The sequence below is a fragment of the Vidua chalybeata genome, chromosome 9 (genome assembly GCF_026979565.1).
Source record: "Vidua chalybeata isolate OUT-0048 chromosome 9, bVidCha1 merged haplotype, whole genome shotgun sequence".
In the NCBI taxonomy this organism is placed as follows: Eukaryota; Metazoa; Chordata; class Aves; order Passeriformes; family Viduidae; genus Vidua; species Vidua chalybeata.
The window spans coordinates 1,175,703-1,193,526 of NC_071538.1; the positions used below are offsets into that span (position 1 = coordinate 1,175,703).

The 17,824-nt window shown below is 57.4% G+C and overlaps 3 protein-coding genes across 9 annotated transcripts in view; 2 read left to right on the forward strand and 1 right to left on the reverse strand.

Moving 5' to 3' along the window:
* Positions 1–54: 54 nt before the first annotated feature.
* FAM78B (family with sequence similarity 78 member B) lies at positions 55–6,236 on the forward strand. The gene is made up of 2 exons (XM_053950110.1): positions 55–317; positions 2,041–6,236. The coding sequence occupies exons 1-2, from the start codon at positions 55–57 to the stop codon at positions 2,561–2,563; spliced, it is 786 nt and encodes a 261-aa protein (XP_053806085.1). The 3' UTR covers positions 2,564–6,236.
* A 1,359-nt stretch (positions 6,237–7,595) lies between these two features.
* PRDX6 (peroxiredoxin 6) lies at positions 7,596–15,845 on the reverse strand. The gene is made up of 5 exons (XM_053950112.1): positions 15,658–15,845; positions 13,850–14,006; positions 9,393–9,539; positions 8,826–8,972; positions 7,596–8,239 (listed from the first exon to the last, which is right to left on the reverse strand). The coding sequence occupies exons 1-5, from the start codon at positions 15,747–15,749 to the stop codon at positions 8,108–8,110; spliced, it is 675 nt and encodes a 224-aa protein (XP_053806087.1). The 5' UTR covers positions 15,750–15,845; the 3' UTR covers positions 7,596–8,107.
* The window catches only part of TADA1 (transcriptional adaptor 1), a 31,258-nt gene continuing 29,234 nt past the window's right edge, over positions 15,801–17,824 (forward strand). For 6 of the 7 annotated variants that reach the window (XM_053950106.1, XM_053950104.1, XM_053950108.1 and 3 more), the window contains exons 1-3: positions 15,801–15,962; positions 16,216–16,307; positions 17,356–17,421. In XM_053950106.1, the coding sequence (XP_053806081.1) occupies positions 15,889–15,962; positions 16,216–16,307; positions 17,356–17,421 (232 nt within the window). In that variant the 5' untranslated portion in view covers positions 15,801–15,888. The remainder of the gene's footprint in view (positions 15,963–16,215; positions 16,308–17,355; positions 17,422–17,824) is intronic. The other variant, XM_053950103.1, reaches the window with a different exon arrangement.

Consider the following 17,824-nt stretch of genomic DNA (forward strand, 5'->3'; position numbering starts at 1 on the left):
CGGCGGGACCGGCCGCCCCCCCGGGCCCGCGGTGACGGCGGCTCGGCCGCGGCCATGGGGTGCCTGCAGAGTGTGGCCTGCAAGGCGCGGGTGCGCCGCGAGCAGATCGTGGTGTCGGACGTGTCGGCCACCATCGAGCCGGCGGCCACGGCCATCGAGGAGAGCTCGCCGGTGGTGCTGCGGTACCGCACGCCCTACTTCCGCGCCTCCGCCCGCGTCCTCATGCCGCCCATCGCCCGGCGGCACACCTGGGTGGTGGGCTGGATCCAGGCCTGCAACCACATGGAGTTCTACAACACCTACAGCGACCTCGGCGTGTGAGCACCGCGGGCGGGCACCGGGGCACGGCTCTGAGGGCACGGGGGTCCGGGCGGGCCCGGGCTGGCAACAGCGTGGGCTGCCCGGTGCGGGCCCCTGTCCTGCTCCGCCCGCAGGCACCGGGTGCTGCCCCCCGGCATTGGGTGCTGTATCCCAGCATTGGGTGCTGCATCCCAGCATTGGGTACTGCACCCCCAGCACTGGGTGCTGCATCCCGACATTGGGTGCTGCATCCCCGGCATTGGGTGCTGCATCCCAGCATTGGGTACTGCACCCCCAGCATTGGGTGCTGCATCCCGGCATTGGGTGCTGCATCCCCGGCATTGGGTGCTGCATCCCCGGCATTGGGTGCTGCATCCCCAGCATTGGGTGCTGCCCCCCGGCATTGGGTGCTGCATCCCCAGCACTGGGTGCTGCATCCCCGGCATTGGGTGCTGCATCCCCGGCATTGGGTGCTGCATCCCCAGCATTGGGTGCTGCCCCCCGGCATTGGGTGCTGCATCCCCAGCACTGGGTGCTGCATCCCCGGCATTTGGTGCTGCACCCCCGGCACTGGGTCCTGCCCCTCTACCCCGCCTCTGCAGCCACAGCCACACACGGGCAACACCTTCACCCCAGCCCCGTTCCCCACCCCACAGTTCCTGCTCCTCGTGCCCCACAGCTGCTCCCGCACCGTCCCCCCGCTGGCCCGGACCTCGCCCTTCTGGGGCCTTCTGGCCGCTGTCTCCCACCAAGCATCGCTTCTTCTTTGGGACTGGGACTGGAGCGCGGGCAGTGCTGGCGGAGTTGCCCCCTTGGCTAGTGTTAGAAGAGGGAAGGGTTGCGGTGCTGGGCAGAAGTGGCAGCCAGAAAACAGCCTTTACCGAGGCTGAGCGTGAGTTGTGGGGATGCTGAGGGGCAAAGCTGTTGGCTCTCTGTCTGTGTCTTCTACCTTTGGAAAAGAGGGGAGATGTCCAGAGGGGTCTGTTCTGCAGCTTGCTGGTGGACTCCTGCTGCTGGTGCCACAGGTCTGTGGGTGCTGGGGGAACAGCAGGTCCCTGTGCTGCCTGCCTGTGTGTCCTTGTACCACGACAGACTGGTGTGCGTGGGGCACTGGAGCACTTGGGCACATTGGAGCGAGTGGAGGTGGTCGCTTGGAGGGAGGGCAGAAGTGTGGCCCCAGCCCCTCTGCTGCAAGGCCTCTTGGGCGTTGTTGCCACGCAGGCCTCGCCGTAGCCGCGCGGTGTTGGTAGTGTGGCCGGAGATTTGGGCTGAGTTCCTCCCCCCTGGCCATACTGCAGGGATTTCATCGTGCCGGTGGCAGGCGTGATTGTGGGATTCAGTTGTTGCAGGTGTCTGGGTGTTTAAGGCAGGCCTCCTCCTGCAGGAGGGGGCTGCCGGTGGGCTGGGCCCGTGCCCTGGTCACGGTGCTGCAGCTGGGGGACAGGGAAGGCTGTTCTCCAGCACAGGAGCTCGTTAAGGAGAGAGTGACCCCACAGAGACTCAGCAGTGGGTTTTGGCCCAGTCAGTTTAATTGCAGGTTAATTTAAATGGCATTGTGTTGGCAGAGCGAAGGCTCGAGCTGGACGTGCTCAAGGAACCAAAGCTGAATTTGTTCTTCAGGGTTGTCCCTGAGAGTTTGCTGCAGGCAGGCAGAGGGTCCCTGTGCTGCTGGCTTCCCCATCCCTTGCCAGGCACTGTTGCTGCCATTTCCCTGCTCATCTTCCTCTTCCTCTTCACTAGGTCAAGCTGGGAGCTGCCCGACCTGCGAGAAGGGCGAGTAAAAGCCATCAGCGATTCGGATGGGGTGAGCTACCCCTGGTATGGAAACACCACAGAAACCGTGACCCTGGTGGGGCCCACTAACAAGATCTCTAGGTTCTCGGTGAGCATGAACGACAATTTCTACCCCAGCGTGACGTGGGCTGTGCCCGTGAGCAACAGTAACGTGCCGCTGCTGACCAGGATTAAAAGAGACCAGAGCTTTACCACGTGGCTCGTGGCCATGAACACCACCACCAAGGAGAAGATCATCTTGCAGACTATAAAGTGGAGGATGCGAGTGGACATTGAGGTGGACCCCATGCAGCTGCTGGGGCAGCGGGCACGGCTGGTGGGCAGGACTCAGCAGGAGCAGCCGCGGATCCTCAGCAGGATGGAGCCCATCCCACCAAACGCACTAGTGAAGCCCAACGCCAACGACGCCCAGGTGCTCATGTGGAGACCCAAGCGAGGGCAGCCCATCGTGGTGATACCTCCCAAGTAGGGCAGGGGAGGACCTGGGTGCCCCCAGCCCGCGGCAGACCAACAGGGTTGCCGAGCTAAAGCAGACCTCTCGGGTTCTCCTGCCTTTGTTTTTGTGGTTGGAAACGTGGCTCCTCCTCGGTCAGAAATAGAGCCTGGCTGGCACAAGGGCGCACAAGAGGGTTCGCTGAGCTGGAGGGTTTCCCAGGAAGCAGAATGGAGTACTTGCAGCTGGTGCAGAGGCCGTCTGACATAAAGGACTCGACTTTTCTCGCAGGGCAGCACGAGGAGCACGAGCGTGGTTGAACCGTGCCCGTGGCAAACGCTGCTTCCCACCCAGCCGCAGGGAGAAGCAGAGGCTGCTCCTGCTGCCAGCGGGGGCTGCCCTGTGTCCCTGCCATGTCCGTACCTATGCATTTCAGATGGATGATCCGCCCCTGGCCTGCCCGCTGGGACCGGGCGGGAGGGCTGGCAGTGGGGTGGGACGGGGCAGAGCCCGGTGCTGGCCGGTGCCGCTGCCCGGGAGGGGTTTTCCACAGCCCGGCGGGAGCGGGACACGTTTTGCATGCGTCCGGGTGTGTTTGGAGTAGTTGTGAGTGTAGGAGATGCCATAGCTCTTTTCTGTCTTGGAGTGAGGTCTAAGGGCAGGTTAGATGTCCTTTTGTTTTAAGGTGCACTACGTCTTTGCATTCCTCAGCCTCCCCTCCCGAGTCCCGCTGGCCCTTTTCTTACGGGAGCAGAAGGGGTTCTCAGCCCAGTGGGAAATGGGGAGCGGTGCCGTTCTCCCAGCCCGGGTGCTCTGTGTGTGTGTGGCACCAACCCAGCCCAGAGGTACCCCTGGACTCGCTTCGCTTCACCGCACACCCCACTCCCTTGCTAGAAGTTGGGTGCTTGCTTGTTTTCCACGCAAATGCTGGCTCACATGGAGGCCTCTTCCCCAGCCACCCATGGAGCAGGGTGGCTACTGGCCGGGCCACCAGTGGAGGGGCCAGCACGCTTTGTGGTACCTCCCCAAGCTCTGTGGAAGGCAGGGATGTGAGTGGACGCTGTTCAGGGCAGGCCTGGGTTTGCCTGGGAAGGGGGAGGTGAATGTGCTGCCTGGGGGCTGCCTCCTGCTGCTGCCGTGCTTGGGAGGGGTCGCAGGGGGATTTATTTGCCTTTCTCCTCACTCCTTGCTGCCTGGATGGCTGGCATCAGCTGGTCCGTGGGGCAGCACGGTGCTGTGGGATGCAGCTGGCAGTTCCCAGGATCTCACCCCGGAGCTGCAGCAGAGGCATAAACCATGGCTGTGCTGCTGCTGCTCTGGGTGCTCCATCACTCCTGGGCAGGTGGTTACAGCTTTTGCTGCTTTCTCTGCTCTGTCCTCCCCGGCAGCAGCCCTGCAGCTCCTCCAGCTCCTCCTGCCTTCTTCACACTGCAGGGAGGTTGTGCTGCCCTGGGGATGCAGGCCATTCCTGCTGGGAAGGTCCATGTGCTATCCCACTGGCATGACAGCCTGGGGAGGAGCGCTGGGTGACATTTCCGTGCACCCCGGGCCCCGCCAGCACAGGGGCTCCCGAGGCATCTTAGACCAAAAATCCCTGTGAAATCCCCATGCTATTTATTGCCCTCAGTAGTGTTTGCTGCTGATCCAGTTCTTTATTTATTTTTCCTCTGGGAGCGTTTCCTTTGGATGCCTTGGTGCAACATTTCCCTCTGGCAGGGCCAGCGCTCCTGCTCCTCCCGCCTGGCCTCCCGCTGGGCTGGGAACCTGCTGCTTTCCGTGCCTATGTCGGGGTTCTGCAGGGGCTACAGCCTTGCTGTGGGGCAGGTTTGGAGGGAGAGGGGGCTTTGAGCTTTGGTTTGCTGTGTTTTCTACAGCAGAGCTCCCACAGGGAGCTTGCTGGTATGGGAAGATGTCCTGCTCTTGTGAGACTGTGGTTTTGTCCTGGTGTGGGACCGATGGCAACTTTTGCCATCGCTGATGTTTTGTTTCTCAAAAAGTGTGTGTGGAGAGGGGCTAGAAACTTGAAATACAATTTTCCTTAAGGACTGGGGGAGGAGGGGTAAGTACCTTTTGGTTTGCAGTAAGGCAGGTGTATACTTTTGACCCAGGGGGACAGAAACATCTCTGGCAGCATCAGAGCTAAAATGCCAGAGGAAGGGGTTCCCCAACAAACAGGTAGCTCCCAAGGTGGGCTTCCTGCTGGGAGAGGATGCTGTGTCCAGAGGCTGTGTGTGCCAGCTCCCCAGAACCCATGGGAAGTGGCTGCATGCTGCTGTCAGCCTGGGGAGCTGCTGTGGCATTGCCGTGGCTCCAGTGTCTGGGAGAGTGGGGACGCTGCTGCAGGGATGCTGTTGAATTCAGCATCGCCGCCTTTCGGGATTTGCTGGCCAGCCTGAGCCTTGGCACATGGCTGATGCCATGACACAGAAGTAGCTGAATTTTTCTCCATGAATGTCTGCAACATCCTGGTGCCAGGGTCAGGCTCCATGCCTGGCTGTAGCCGTGTGCCTGACGCCCCAGGGCTGCCCCAGCCTGCAGGCAGGTGTTGGCTGAGCCCCAGGGCCGTGCCTGTGTTCACCTCTCCAGGCTTCTGCCAGGCTCCCACTCCCGCTCCTCTGACAGCTGGATTTGATGCACTTAACTCGGTTTGGTGCGTGGGTTGTCTTTGTGGGCATTTCCCCGTTAAAAAAGAAGGGGGAAAAAAAAAAAAAGTTTGCAAAAACTGTTCGCAAAGAAACACGTGCAAACAGCGTTTACAGAAACGTGCAGGCATTTTGCATGTTGGAAAAGGTGCGCGTTCACACCTGGGTGGAGACGGAGCTCTGGGGCTGTTGGTGCTCAGAGGAAGGAGGGAAGGTGGTGGGGGAGAGTTCCCATGTAGGAGTCTGAGTTTGGCTCGTTCCCTGCAGCTGGGTGAGCACTCAGACCCCTGGGCTTCACCCCATGGGATGCTTTCCCTGTGCCCCCCTTCCCCACCAGCACCCCGTTATCTCAGGGAGGGGCAGCTCATGGAAATGCCCACCCTCACGCTCCCTGTGCCCTGAGCCTCGGGGTGCTCCTTCCCATCCTCGGGTCCCTTATTTATTTATCTATTTATCTATTTATCTATTTATTTATTTAAGTTATTTATTGGTATTTATTGACAACTGGAAGTCGGGGGGGGGGCTCATTTCTGCTGCACAGTGGGGGCAGCTGGGTCTCCCCCACACCCAGCCCCCTGCATTTTGGGGTGCTGCTGGGAGCACCTCTGGGGAGAGATGCTTGTGGGGTCCCCACGGTCCCATCCCCTTTTTGACAGAGAGGGGAAGCAAGGGGGAACCACTCCGGTGCCTGCAGGGAGGGCACCCGGTGCTCGCCCCCTCCCTGCAGAAGCTTGGAGCCCCCGTGCTCCCTCCCCTGCCCATCCCTGTTTACTGACCCGGCCTCCTGGTGCTTCTCCCGCTGGATTTGCTGTTTCCAGCTCCTGGAGAGGGCGGGAGGAGCCAGGATGGACGAATGTCACTATGGAGAACAGACCAAACCAGGTATTCTGCTGCCGCGTGGGGAAAATCAGAGAGAGAGGAAAGCTGGTTTTGCAGAGTGCCTTAAACACAAATGACTTTACCTAGTAGGGGGCTTGGACTTCTGTCTCTGGATGTTATTACCAACTCGAAAAATGTTGCATTTCACTTCTCTGGGATTAAAAGAAAACTACTCGAGCTGTACTGGAGCCAAACCTTGCGTTTGCTTGAGTGTCTCTGGCTGGTTTGTACCTCTGGGGCCATGGCAGTACCGGGGAGCAGGCAGGAATTCATGGAATATCAATCAGCCCCTGCCTGCCTCAGCAGTGGCACCAGTGGCTGTCCCTGCTGGCTTTAAGCCCTTGGGTCTGGTGACAGGATTTGCTCCACTTTGTCCTGACTTGCAGGTGGCTTCTGTGGCGTCCCAGAGAGGTTGTGCTGGCCCTGCCAGTGCCCTTCCCCAGGGGGATGCTCTGAGCAGCCTGCTGGCACAAAAGCTGCCGTGGGGCTGTGTCCTCACACTTCCAGAAAATTGGGCAGTTGGTTGGAAAGCTTGGAGGGGGCAGACATTCCTTTTTCCCTTAGGAAACCAGGTCAAAGTGAGGGAGCAGCAAGAAGCCCAAAAGTTCATGCAGCCCAGCCATGGGAAAGCTGCCCGGCTTGATGAGGCTGAAAAGCTACACTGAAAAAAGATGTTTCCCTTTTGAAATTGTAGATTCCCTCTCCCCTTTCTTGCAGAGTGGAAGAGCGAGGACAAAAGTCAGCCCAGAGACCAACTGTTCCTATCTTCCAGTCAAAATAATACATGGGAATAATATGGAGTTTCATAATGAAGGTTCATTTAAAAGCCATTTGGGGAAATACACCAATATTCACTGCATAGTTCCTGAAGGCAATTAAAAATTAATAAACCCCTTTTTTTGGGGGGAGGGGTAATGAAAGAGGGTTGTGCGTGCTGGCTGAGGTTTAGTCTAGAGGGGGATCTCATTGCATTCAGTGCTTTGCTCACCTTGAACATCAAGCCCACCAGTCCCACTTGCTGGGGAGGGTACATTTGTGCCCCAAGATAGCTGCTTTCTTTAACAGCCGCTCCTTTTGAGCGTTGCTGGCTGTGCTGGGCACTGAGGGAAGCTGGCAGCCACCCTTTGAGCTATTCAGTGAGCAGCCTTCTTTCCTACTGTTACATTAAAAGATGGCTCATCTCTTGACAAATCCCTGAGATGGAGGTGTGGGAGAGCAGGCAGGAGTTTGCATGGCTCCTGTCGTGCCTGCTCACGCCCTAGGAGCAGGGAAGGACCCTCTGCCCTGCAGCCAAGGGCAGGCCAGGCTGAGGCATATTCTTCCTTCCCAGCAGGGAAAGCACAACTGCCTTGTCTGAGACCGTGCGCCCTGGGACAAGCTGTCTTTCCAAAACGCCTTCTTTGCAGAGCAAGAACAAGGGCAGTCTGTGCTGCTGCCACCCTCCTCCAGAGCCCGGGCACCAATCCCAGCTGCGTGGCCACAGGGAACACAGCAAATGCTGCAGGGTGCCGTGGGGGCCAGCAGAGACAGACAAGGGACACTGCAGGTAGTACTGAAGGTCAGTTTATTTGCTTGATTCCCTCTTCCACAAAACCTGGAAACCGTCACCTTCCAGCAAGAGACGAGAAAGCAGTTAAGAGGTGAGAGATCTGGCTCTGCAGCTCCTCCCCTACTCATGGGACCAAAGGTTAGATGGCTACTCTGAAAGGCACGCAGCAGCTTGGAGCCTCCAGAGCTCCCTGTCCCAGCAGGACACCCCTTCTCACCACGCCTCATGGCTGGGACTAAACGGGAGAGACACCACAGCAGGAGCCCCAGGGTCCCCAGTGGCCTGCCCGTGTCGTCCTGGCAGGGCTGGTGCGAGGCAGGAGAACAGCCAGGGTTTGGTTCTGAGGGGGCGTGGGCTGGAGGGGACGGGAGGGCTGGTTTAGTGCTGCCACGCAGCAGCGGCGTGACGGGACGAGGCCGTGGATCGTGCGGTGTCGGAGGGGCAGGAGCTGGGCTCGGGGAGGCTCCGGCATCCCAGCAGGACGGACAGACAGACAGACAGACCGACCCCTCACTCTGGCTGCGGGGTGTAGCGCAGGTACTTCTTGCCCGACGGCAGCTCCTTGGTGAAGACTCCTTTGGGGAAGAGCTTCCTGGCTTCCTCGTCAGGTAAGGTGGGCACAACCATGACGCTGTCACCGGGCTGGGGAGCGGATGGGGACAAATGGGGACCGTCAGGAGCTGGCAGGGCTGGACACGGGTGGCACTGCCTCCCTGTGAGCGCTCAGCCCTCGTGCCCCAGGCATGTCCCCTGCCTGGAGCCAGCAGTGAGGGCGGAGTGGGAGCTGCACCAGGAGACATGGGAGATATCCAAAGGGGGAGCTGTGCCATCTGCCAGCCCTGCCAATGGCATCCTACAGCCATGGCACTCCCATGGGAACAGGGAGTAAAGAGCGGGGAGTTTGAGCCTCTCTGCGATGCTGGACAGAGCACAGCTGGCCCATGTCTGCTCATCCATTCCTATAGTTTAGGCACCCCTGGACAGGTGCTGCTGGCTCCCCCCTGATTCCAACCCTTGGGGAAAGATCTGCTTTCCTGGGAGGTGGGCGAGCTGGCCGAGCTGGCCCAACCCACTGGGAGCTTACGCTGCAGGAAACAGGAGCCTTCAGAGGCAAGGCTGCCTCCAGCTGCTGCTTCCCCCAGCCTGTGGGTGCCTCTCCAAGGGAGGCTGGCTGCCATTTCAATGCCCGTTTCCAGTGCCTGGCTGTGAGCTTTGCCCTGCTCCTCACCTTCCAGTCCACAGGGGTAGCGACCTTCTTGTATGCTGTGAGCTGCAGGGAGTCCACCACTCTCAGGATCTCATCAAAGTTTCTCCCAGTGGTGGCTGGGTACAGGATAGAGAGTTTCAGCTTCTTATCCGGGCCAAAAATGAACACCTGAGCACAGGGAGACGGTGTCGGTGTCAGGCACATTTGTCCGACTGCTCTGCTGGACCTGCTCAGCCCTGATGCTCCTTCCTGTCCCAGGAGCTGTTTGACCACAGGTGTTGGGGCAGGGGAGATGCCATGGAGGGGATCTAGAGAACAACTGATGCCCAGGGAGCTCCTGTGCCCAATGCCAGCCTGTTTTGCTACTTGTGCCCTTCTAGTGCAAGCAGGTGATGGGAAAGGGAAAGTCCAGCAGATCAAGCGCTGACAAAAACTAGTTTGGGACAGGCACGATGAGGATCGATGGGTCGCTGTGACAGAACCCATGGTTCCAGCCCAAGGAAGCCATCCCAGCTCCTGAGGATGGCCATGCCCATCCAGGCAAGCTGCCCCACAGCCACAGGGCAGGATGGCAGGCCAGGCACTCACCACACGCGCGGTCAGGGGCATCCCGTCCTTGTCCAGCTCGTCCGGGTCCAGCATGCCCAGCTTGACGGACAGCTCCCGGTTCTTGTCAGCAATGATGGGGAAGGGCAGCTTCTCTGCAGGCTGTTCCCCGTTGTAGGCATTGATGTCCTGCAGGGACAAAGCCATGGGATGTTCCTGTGGCACCAGCACAGAGCCAGAGGCCAGGCAGAACCAGGAGCTCCTGACCCGCTTGGCCCCAAGGCCTCAGGCCGGGACAGCAGAGCCAGGGGCTCATGGCCTTCCATGAAGCTTCCAGAAAGCAGGTGACAAACCAGAAACCTTTGTGCCAGGCTGGGCTTGTTCTCGTGCCTTGTTCTTGAGGTCAGTTCTTAGGCTGTCTGTGCTCATAGCCCGTGCAGCAGCTCCTTTGCCCAGGCAGTGGGTATGGAGCAACAGGGAATTAATTCCTGCCTGTACTAGTGACACAGAGAGGTTTAACCACCTTTCACTGAGAACTGAGTCCCCCTTCCAGTTCTCTCCCCTAGCACTGCTGACAGGTGTCACAGCTGAACTGGACTGTGCTCCTAAGGAGTTGTTTCTCTAGTGGCAGAGCAAACCAGCAACGCTACAGCTGACAAAGAAAGGTCCAACACTCCACAGGTCTTGTGCAAGGGTGTTCCGTTCAGTGAGTCACTTGCAGCTTACTTAACTAAAGGCTCTCAAAAAACTACAGTGGAAGCCTGAGTGCAAGTGCTGGGACGCTGCTCACTCCTTTCTGAACCATGCCTGGGACAGAGAGAAAACCACCCCCCTCCACAGCCCTGAAGGCTCTGCCTCGTGACCATGGTTTATGAGGTTGTACTGGTCCAAACTAGACCTGCTTCACAAATACACACACAAAAAAAAATGTATTTTGAGCATCTCCAAACTTGGTCTGGACTCGACTAGAGCATTTAAGTTATCCCTGGAGTCTGCAGTACCACCCTCACAGGTCACACTGGGCTCAAGGCAGCCCAGGCAGAGCAGCTGCCAGCATCAAAGCAAGCAGAATTCAAGGCTCCTGCCCCAGAACAGGGCAGCCTGTTCCTTCCACCCTTTCTCATGCTGCAAGGAGACAAAAGTGGCTGCAATGCTGCTGTGAGCCTCCCTCGCGCTGCTGTGCTGCATTATCAGCTCAGCTGATAACTCAATGTACAAACCTCTCTGCCTTCTCCAGGCCCTGAATGTGGGGGAGCAGGCTCAGAGGGAACTCAGGGAGGGCAGGGTTGGAAATGTTGCCCCTTGGCTCTGCTCAGAGCACACCAACAGCAGCAAGAGCAGGCAGGCCCTGCATCCCTCCTCAGCCCCCCATGGCTGCTGCTGCTGCTGACAGAAGGGGCTGTAGCCCTGCCCCTGCTGCTCAGGATGCTGCAAGCAGGTCGAGTGGTACAAACGTGGCCAAATGTTTCCTTTCCAGCTTTGCTCTTTGCTTGTTTTCTCCCCAGGCCTTTCTGTGTCACCAGGGCTCTGCAGAAAGGGGCCACTGATCTCAGCTGGGTTGTGGTCAGGCCTGCCTCGGAAGGAAGCAGGAAATCAGTTCTGCTGTCCTGCAAACCTGCCTTGGCAGAGCAGAGCGGGGAAGGAAAGCAGAGCTGGAGAGTTCAGCTGAGGAGAAATGCAGCTGAATGCTCCACAGAGTCACGGGAGGCTGCAGATGGACATCAGCAAATGAGACCCACCCCCCACCTCTCTTTAGAGCAGGGCTGGAGGATGAGGAGAGTTTCTGAGAAGTATTATCTGAATCCTGTGGAGTGTAACTTGTTCCAAAATGCACGTAATTTCCTGGCCTGGGGAGCTCTAGAAAACAGCCTCACAAAACACACTGTGTTGCAATAAAACACCCATGACTCCCTTCCCTCGTCACTAATTTTCTTTCCAGAGTCCGAGCTGAAACCAGACATCACTGGAGGGACTGATTCACCACCGACTCACCAAGGTGCAGGTATCAGTGGCCAAAGAGAGCACTGAAACCTCTGACAGGCACAGCACGTGCCAGGCAGGCCTGCTCAGGGAGCTCAGGCATTCACCCAGCCCTTGGAGAAGCAGCAACCTCCTACCTGGGGAGGTGGGAGGGTGGGATCAATCCCTGGCTGAGCTAGAGTTCCCAGTCCTGGAGCAAGCCTCTGTTTTGTGGCTAGGGATGGCTAAGAATAGCTGTGACATCTCTGGCTGAAAGCACAGCTGCACAAAGTGACAGGAGGATTACTGGCTGCACTCTGGCCCCACCTCTCCAGGCAGATCTCATCTGCCCACTGAAATTTGGCAGCAGAGCAAGCAGAAGTCTCTTTATTGTTTCATGCAGGAATTCAGCACCCCTCTTGCCCACTTGCTGCCTTGCAGGCCGTGCTCCAGGTAAAAGCAGCTTCATCCAGACAGAAAGCAGAGGTGTGGCTGGGAATGCTGCACAGAGGGTTCTGCCCAAAATTTTGCTCACTCTTCTCAGTTCAATCCAGTGAAACACAGGCTGCATGGAACGCTCCAGCCTTCTGTGGATTTGCCCTCACCAATTGGATCTTTAGCTCTGGAGGATTTTCACCTGTTTCTTTCTGACAGGTGCTGAGCTGACACTTCCAAACCACTGTCTCCATGGCTTCTCCCAGCCTCACAGAAAGCTCCCCACAGCTTCAAAGCCTTTCTGTGGTTTTTCTGGAAGGCTTTCCTGCTCTGCCTCTCCTCAACCAGCACCAAGGCTGTTCTGCAACTTCTCCTGGTCTCACCTGAGGTTGTGCTGTGTGAATAATTCCACAGGATCAGCAGCGTCTGCTCATTGTTCATCTCTTTTCCAGATCACCTGAGTCTGCTGAACCCCACACATCCCTGCAGGCCTGAGAGCTCAGCACTTCCCTCCCTTTACACAAATTCCTGCTTTCCTGCAAGAAAGAGCCTGCCCTTCACAGAGCTGACTTCATGAAAAAGCTGCTTGCAAATTCAAAGCCTTTGCAGAAGTCAGCAACACCCTAACATTGCAGCTTTAGCCAACCAGCAGATGAGTCTCCCTTACAAAAGCACAACACAAACTTTCTGTTCTAATGACATGTTATTTGCTAATTTGACTGCTGGTTTCAGCCAGTTTGAGCAGCACAGAAATCTCGTTTACTGGGATTTGCACATTGCTTTTCCCAGGCCCTTCTGAGGCTTGCTGGGACATGGGCCATGCACCACTCAGGTACAAAGGTCGATTTAAGCAATAAGGCAATTAGCTAATTTCTAAAGCCGGTCAGTCACAAAGTAATGTCCAAATGAGTGTAGAAATTTCTCACCTTTAATGCCTCTTATTGCATGCAATTCTTACCCCTGGAAAATATTTGAGAACATCCCCAGTTTTAAGAGCTCAGAGAGTGGCAGGTAACTCACCCAAGGATTTTTACACTCTGGCCATTTCTGTCTGAAATACTCATTTTAGATCCCTACCACCTCTAGCCCTGGAACCATTCTCCCTGGTAGCACACACAGGCTGCCTTTGAAGTTTTTCTTTAGTTCCTTGCAAGTTCCTTCACTGAGTTGTTCCATTTCCACCTTTTTTTAATGCTCCCTCATGTTCACCTATTTGTGGTTTTATATTTAACATGTCTCTGTTTGTCCTCTGTTTTCTCCTCCCTGCCTGAGCATGAACTGCAATTTTCTCCTCACTTCTGATGCCTCTTTTCCTTTCCTATTTTATTACAGAACTTCCTGAGGGTCTGTGGGTAGGCTGCCTTCCTCTGAGGTTCTGGCATCACCTCCATGCATTTTAACCCTTTCAGCTAGTGGTGGGACAGCAGTAATATTGTTTTCCTCTTGTATTGATGCCTCAGGTATTAGCTTTTATATTTTTCAGATTCTGTGCTGCTTTAGTGTGTGGGTCTGAGCTTCATATTATGGGATGGTGAGCTCTCTGCACAGACCAGGGAGACAAAACAATTCCTTCTCCAGCTGGGGACCAGGGACAAATGATCCAAATCTCAGGCCCAAGAGCACAAACAACGTGGGCTGGAGAGAGAAAAACAAGAAGGGTGGGACTTCATGGGCTAAAGCTGGAATTGGACAATTAATTCCAATATGCAAATGAACCAAAACTTATAAAAGTGAGAGACCCCATGACCAGTTGTGCATTTTGTGACCATTTTGGGTTCACCTGGGTGCAGCCCTGGCTGGGCTCTTGTGCTGCCCAAGATGGATCCATTGAGGCCTTTTAATAAATCCCTACTTTATCTCTGTCCGGCCTCTGCTCTAGCTCAGCCTTCACAAGGCATCAGCATCAAAGTGCAAAGAGCACCCTGGACTTTGCGGGGTGCTCCAGGAAGATGGAGAGGACCTTCCCCATTCCTGCTCTGAATTTCAGCCCCGCCACACTTTGGGACGTGACACTTGTACCTCCAAGCCTGCGTGGGCGTCTCCTGCGGCCTTTGGAGCGAGGCAGCAGCACAAGCTGCCCCCTGAAGCCTCCCCAGAGCCCGTACCTTGCACCAGGAGAGGTGGTCCTGGACGCTGTCGATGGAGAGCGCGATCATCTTCACGTTGCGCTTGCTGAACTCGGGGGCCAGCTTCGCCGCCCGGCCCAGCTCCGTGGTGCACACGGGGGTGAAGTCCCGCGGGTGGGAGAACAGGATGCCCCACCTGCAAGGGGAGGGAAGCAGCTGCTGTGAAGGTCAGGTGGCGTTCTGGTTTGTGCTGCAGACAAAAAGCTGTGCAGACTGCACGGCGTGGAGTGCAGGAACAGCTCGTCTCTCTGGTGAGGAATTCCTGCCCTGGCAACTCTTCCTTCCCTATCACTAGAAACTTCCACGAGCTAAGCCCCGCTCTGAAAAACTCCCTGCACCTCTCTCCCCACCCTCCCTCCAGGATCCTACAGCAGATGCTGGAATAGGCCATGGTTCTTCACATGGAGGTGGACACCGTGCCGTGTGAGGAAGTTTGGGGGAGCCACGTGTACAGTGCAGCCCAGAGACCCCACGTGTGAGAGGGGATGGCTGGCCAGCCTGCCAGCCAGGTTCTTGCAGAGATGGTCACTGATTCACAAGCCTGGCCACTACCCCTGCACCTCATCTCCATGAGGAGACACACACAAATGTGTATTATGCAACTCGAAAGAATGGGATAGGACCAAGCCCTTAACCCAGGCCAGAAGTTAACATCACATTGTGGCTCCTGTTACAATGACACAGCCACCTGGCTGTTGCCCACAGCTTGGCAGCAATGGATTTTGAGTTTTTAGAGCGGGCAAACGCTAATCCTGCACCTCCCGGGTAAGGTAAGCAGTGCACAGAGAAAGGCAGCAATGCAGCCCAGCAGGACGAGCTGGAGCAAAAAGGCTCCCAGGATTTCCCCTACAGCAAAGCCACCCCCAGCACTTCAAGTTCCCTGCCAGAGACTCGTTCCACCATTTCTCGGCTCAAATCACACAGACCTTGCTGCAGCGACCTTCATTCGGACCCCCAGCACCACAGCAGGGGGGGAAAGTCCTGTCTGAGAAACTTGGGAACGCAGTTGGAGGGGTCAGGTGAGGGCCCCTGCAGCCCTGCCAGAGCCGTGTGACTGCCACGGGTCACCAGGAATTTATGGGGCAGCGACCTGGCCACTGGCGCTACGAGGCTCTTCCGACAGTAACTACACTCCCTGAGCAAACAGCAGCAAACAACCGAGGAGGAAGGTGCCCGCTGTGTGACCAGGCCGGAACAGCCGGTGTCAGAAGGGCTGAAGCTCAGAGGGTTCTTTTCCCCCCTCTGCCCAAGCTCACAATGCCGGCAGAAGGGCGATTCAAGCCTGCCAAGCGTTGCCGGGAGCGAGTCCCGAAGGCGCCGTGCCCGCGTCGGGAAGGGAGCAGCGGCTCTGCGGGAATGGTGCCCGGCAGGAACCGAGCCCTTTGTCACCGCACACCTTCGCACTCGTCCGTGACGCCGAGCCGGCCCCCGGGACCGCCCTGGGCTAAGCGCCGCTCCGGCAGGCCAGGCTTTGCCGCGCCGCGGGCGCTGCCTCTTCTCCCTCCCCGGGAGCTCGGCTCGCTCTCCGGGGACGATGGGGACGGGCGACTCTGCCCGCCGCGCTCCCCGGGAATCCCGCCGCGTCCGGCCCCCGGCCCCACGAGAAAAACCCACATTTTGGAGCAAGCCCCCGGAACCGTGCCGCGTGCCCGGCGGTGACACGGGGCTCGCGGGGGCGGAAGGAAGGAACGCGGTGAGCGGCCCCGCTCCGTCCCCGCTCCTCGGGATCCACCGGCGGCGCGGACATCCCACCCTGCCCCGCTCCCGCCGCATCCCCAAGCGCTCACGAGTCTCCCAGGAAGTCGTGGAAGCGGATGCGGCCCTGCGTGGTGTCCGCCTCGAAGTTGGGCGCCTCATCCCCCAGCAGCAGCCCCGGCATGGCCGCGGCTCCCGGTGCGATTCCCGGTGCAATTCCCGGAGCTGCTCCCGGAGCTGCTCCCGGAGCCGCCGCGCCCTCTGCGCCTGCGCGCCGCCGCCCCTCCGCGGGCACGTGACAGCCGCGGGCGGCGGCGGCCGTGATGGCGACCTACGTGAGCGAGCTGGAGGCGGCCAAGAAGAGCCTCAGCGAGGCGCTGGGCGAGAACGTGAAGCAGTGAGTGCCCTCGGGGAGCGGGGGGTGCGGGGCTGTGCGACCCTCCCGGCCCCTCGCGTTTCTGCCGTGTCCCTGCAGAGCCTCGGCGCTGCTGCCGCTGCGTGTGGGAGCAGCGCCCTTCCTCCGCTGCGCCTCGCCGGAGGTGCTGGGAGGGAAGAGCCTGGTTGACACGGTGGTGTGGAGAGGTTGGACTCGGTGATCTCGGAGGTCTTTTCCAACCGCATTGATTCTGTGGTTCCCTGCTCTTCCTGAGGTACTGGGCCAACCTGAAGCTCTGGTTCAAGCAGAAGATCAGCAAGGAGGAGTTTGACCTGGAAGCGCGCAGGCTTCTCACGCAAGACAATGGTAAAGTAACACCTGTGGTTCGTTTCCCTGCCTGGCCTGGGAAGCTCCTCCAGGCTCCGCGGCGCTTCCCGAGCGGGCAAAGTGCTTGTGAGGGAAATAGCAGCTGCCAGGGCTCCGGCAGCAATGGGGTTAAATGGTGGGAGGTGCCCTGGCCTGCACGGGGAAGTCCCTGTGTAACCCCGGCACTGACAGGCAATTTGGCGTTGCGGAAATGTATTATAAAAATGTAGAACATGCTGTTCGAGCAACCAAAAAGCCGTTTTTAATGTCACCGTGGAGGCACAGTCCTTTCTGCGCTTTCCCTTTGTAGCTGGAGTAGGGGAGGGAGCCCTGGAGTCACCGGGGTGCGCTTGCAGCAGGCAGGGCCTTCCTGGCCTTTGGCACTGGCAGGTGCGGGTGCTGAAGGGCGAGGTTCCCCGGTCCTCGCTTCTCTGTGTGTCTGCACACATGGGTGGGCATTGCTGAGCTCATTGTGGGGGCTCCTGGCTTCCACGTTTGTGATTCCTGTAGGGAAAGGCAGGGAGTTTTTTTGGTGCTCAGACTCCAAAGAGGATCCTGTAGCCCTCTGAGCCTGCCTTGGAAGTTGTTTTCACTTTCTCTTGTGCACATTTACTCTGTGTTCTAGAAAGCCTCTGCAATGAAGTTCTGTTTTGTTAGAAGCTATTTGAGTTGACTTCATCTTTGTGGTTCTCATTTTGGTGTATTTTGTAGCAAGAACAAAAGTACTGCAGTGGGGAGCCTGCATGACAGGAGGGACAGCTGCTCCTCTGACTGGCTGCATACACCAGGCTTGTCAAGCAGCTCGGTGTGTAACACTGAGAACTGACCTCATTGTTTCTGTGCTGTGTGTATTATCTTCTGTGTTGTTCTCACAGTAACAGATTCTCAGCCCAGTAGAAGAAAACTCTCAAAACAACTTAAATTGAAAATTGACTGAGCAGGTGGGGAGAGCACAGCAGTGGGAAAGCTTAGGGAGCTTCTGTAGGATGGCTTTGAGGAGGTGCCTCTGGGCACTGATGTGCTGCTAATGAGCTCTGTCTCTCCACAGTCCACTCTCACAACGATTTCCTCCTGGCTATTCTCACCCGATGCCAGATCTTGGTTTCTGCCCCAGGTGAGTCCTGAGAAGCCTCATTAAACACTTGGTATAACACTGTGCCTGCCACTTGTGTGTTTGGGGTGTGTGTGCACAGTACCCCAGTGTTCTCAGCCTTTATATTCATATTTTTTTTTTTTTTTGCCACACAGGTAAAAATGCAGCAAAATAATGTTTCAGCAGAGATGCTTCTATGACTAAGCTGTGTGTGCTTGGTTAGAGGCTGATGCTGGATTGCTGCCTGTGATAATCTGGTTTGATTTCTGGGTTGGTGTCTGCTGTGAGCTGAAGGGTCAAGGCAGATGCAGCCTTCTCTTTGATGTGCTTTGCTTACCTCTTTCTCTCTCCTCTGGTCGTTGTGGTGAGCTGAGCATTCCTGACTCATCTTGATTTCAAGTACATATCTGATAGAAAAGTGCTT

What these genes read in the sequence shown, in the direction of transcription:
- FAM78B (XM_053950110.1), top strand. Translation starts at nt 55, where the DNA reads ATGGGGTGCCTGCAGAGTGTGGCCTGCAAGGCGCGGGTGCGCCGCGAG. An exon ending in ACCTACAGCGACCTCGGCGT is followed by an intron (nt 318 to 2,040) that starts GTGAGCACCGCG and finishes CCTCTTCACTAG; the next exon opens with GTCAAGCTGGGAGCTGCCCG.
- PRDX6 (XM_053950112.1), bottom strand. Translation starts at nt 15,749, where the DNA reads ATGCCGGGGCTGCTGCTGGGGGATGAGGCGCCCAACTTCGAGGCGGAC. An exon ending in TGCCCCTGACCGCGCGTGTG is followed by an intron (nt 8,973 to 9,392) that starts GTGAGTGCCTGG and finishes CCCTGTGCTCAG; the next exon opens with GTGTTCATTTTTGGCCCGGA. An exon ending in CTACCCCTGTGGACTGGAAG is followed by an intron (nt 8,240 to 8,825) that starts GTGAGGAGCAGG and finishes TCCGCTCCCCAG; the next exon opens with CCCGGTGACAGCGTCATGGT.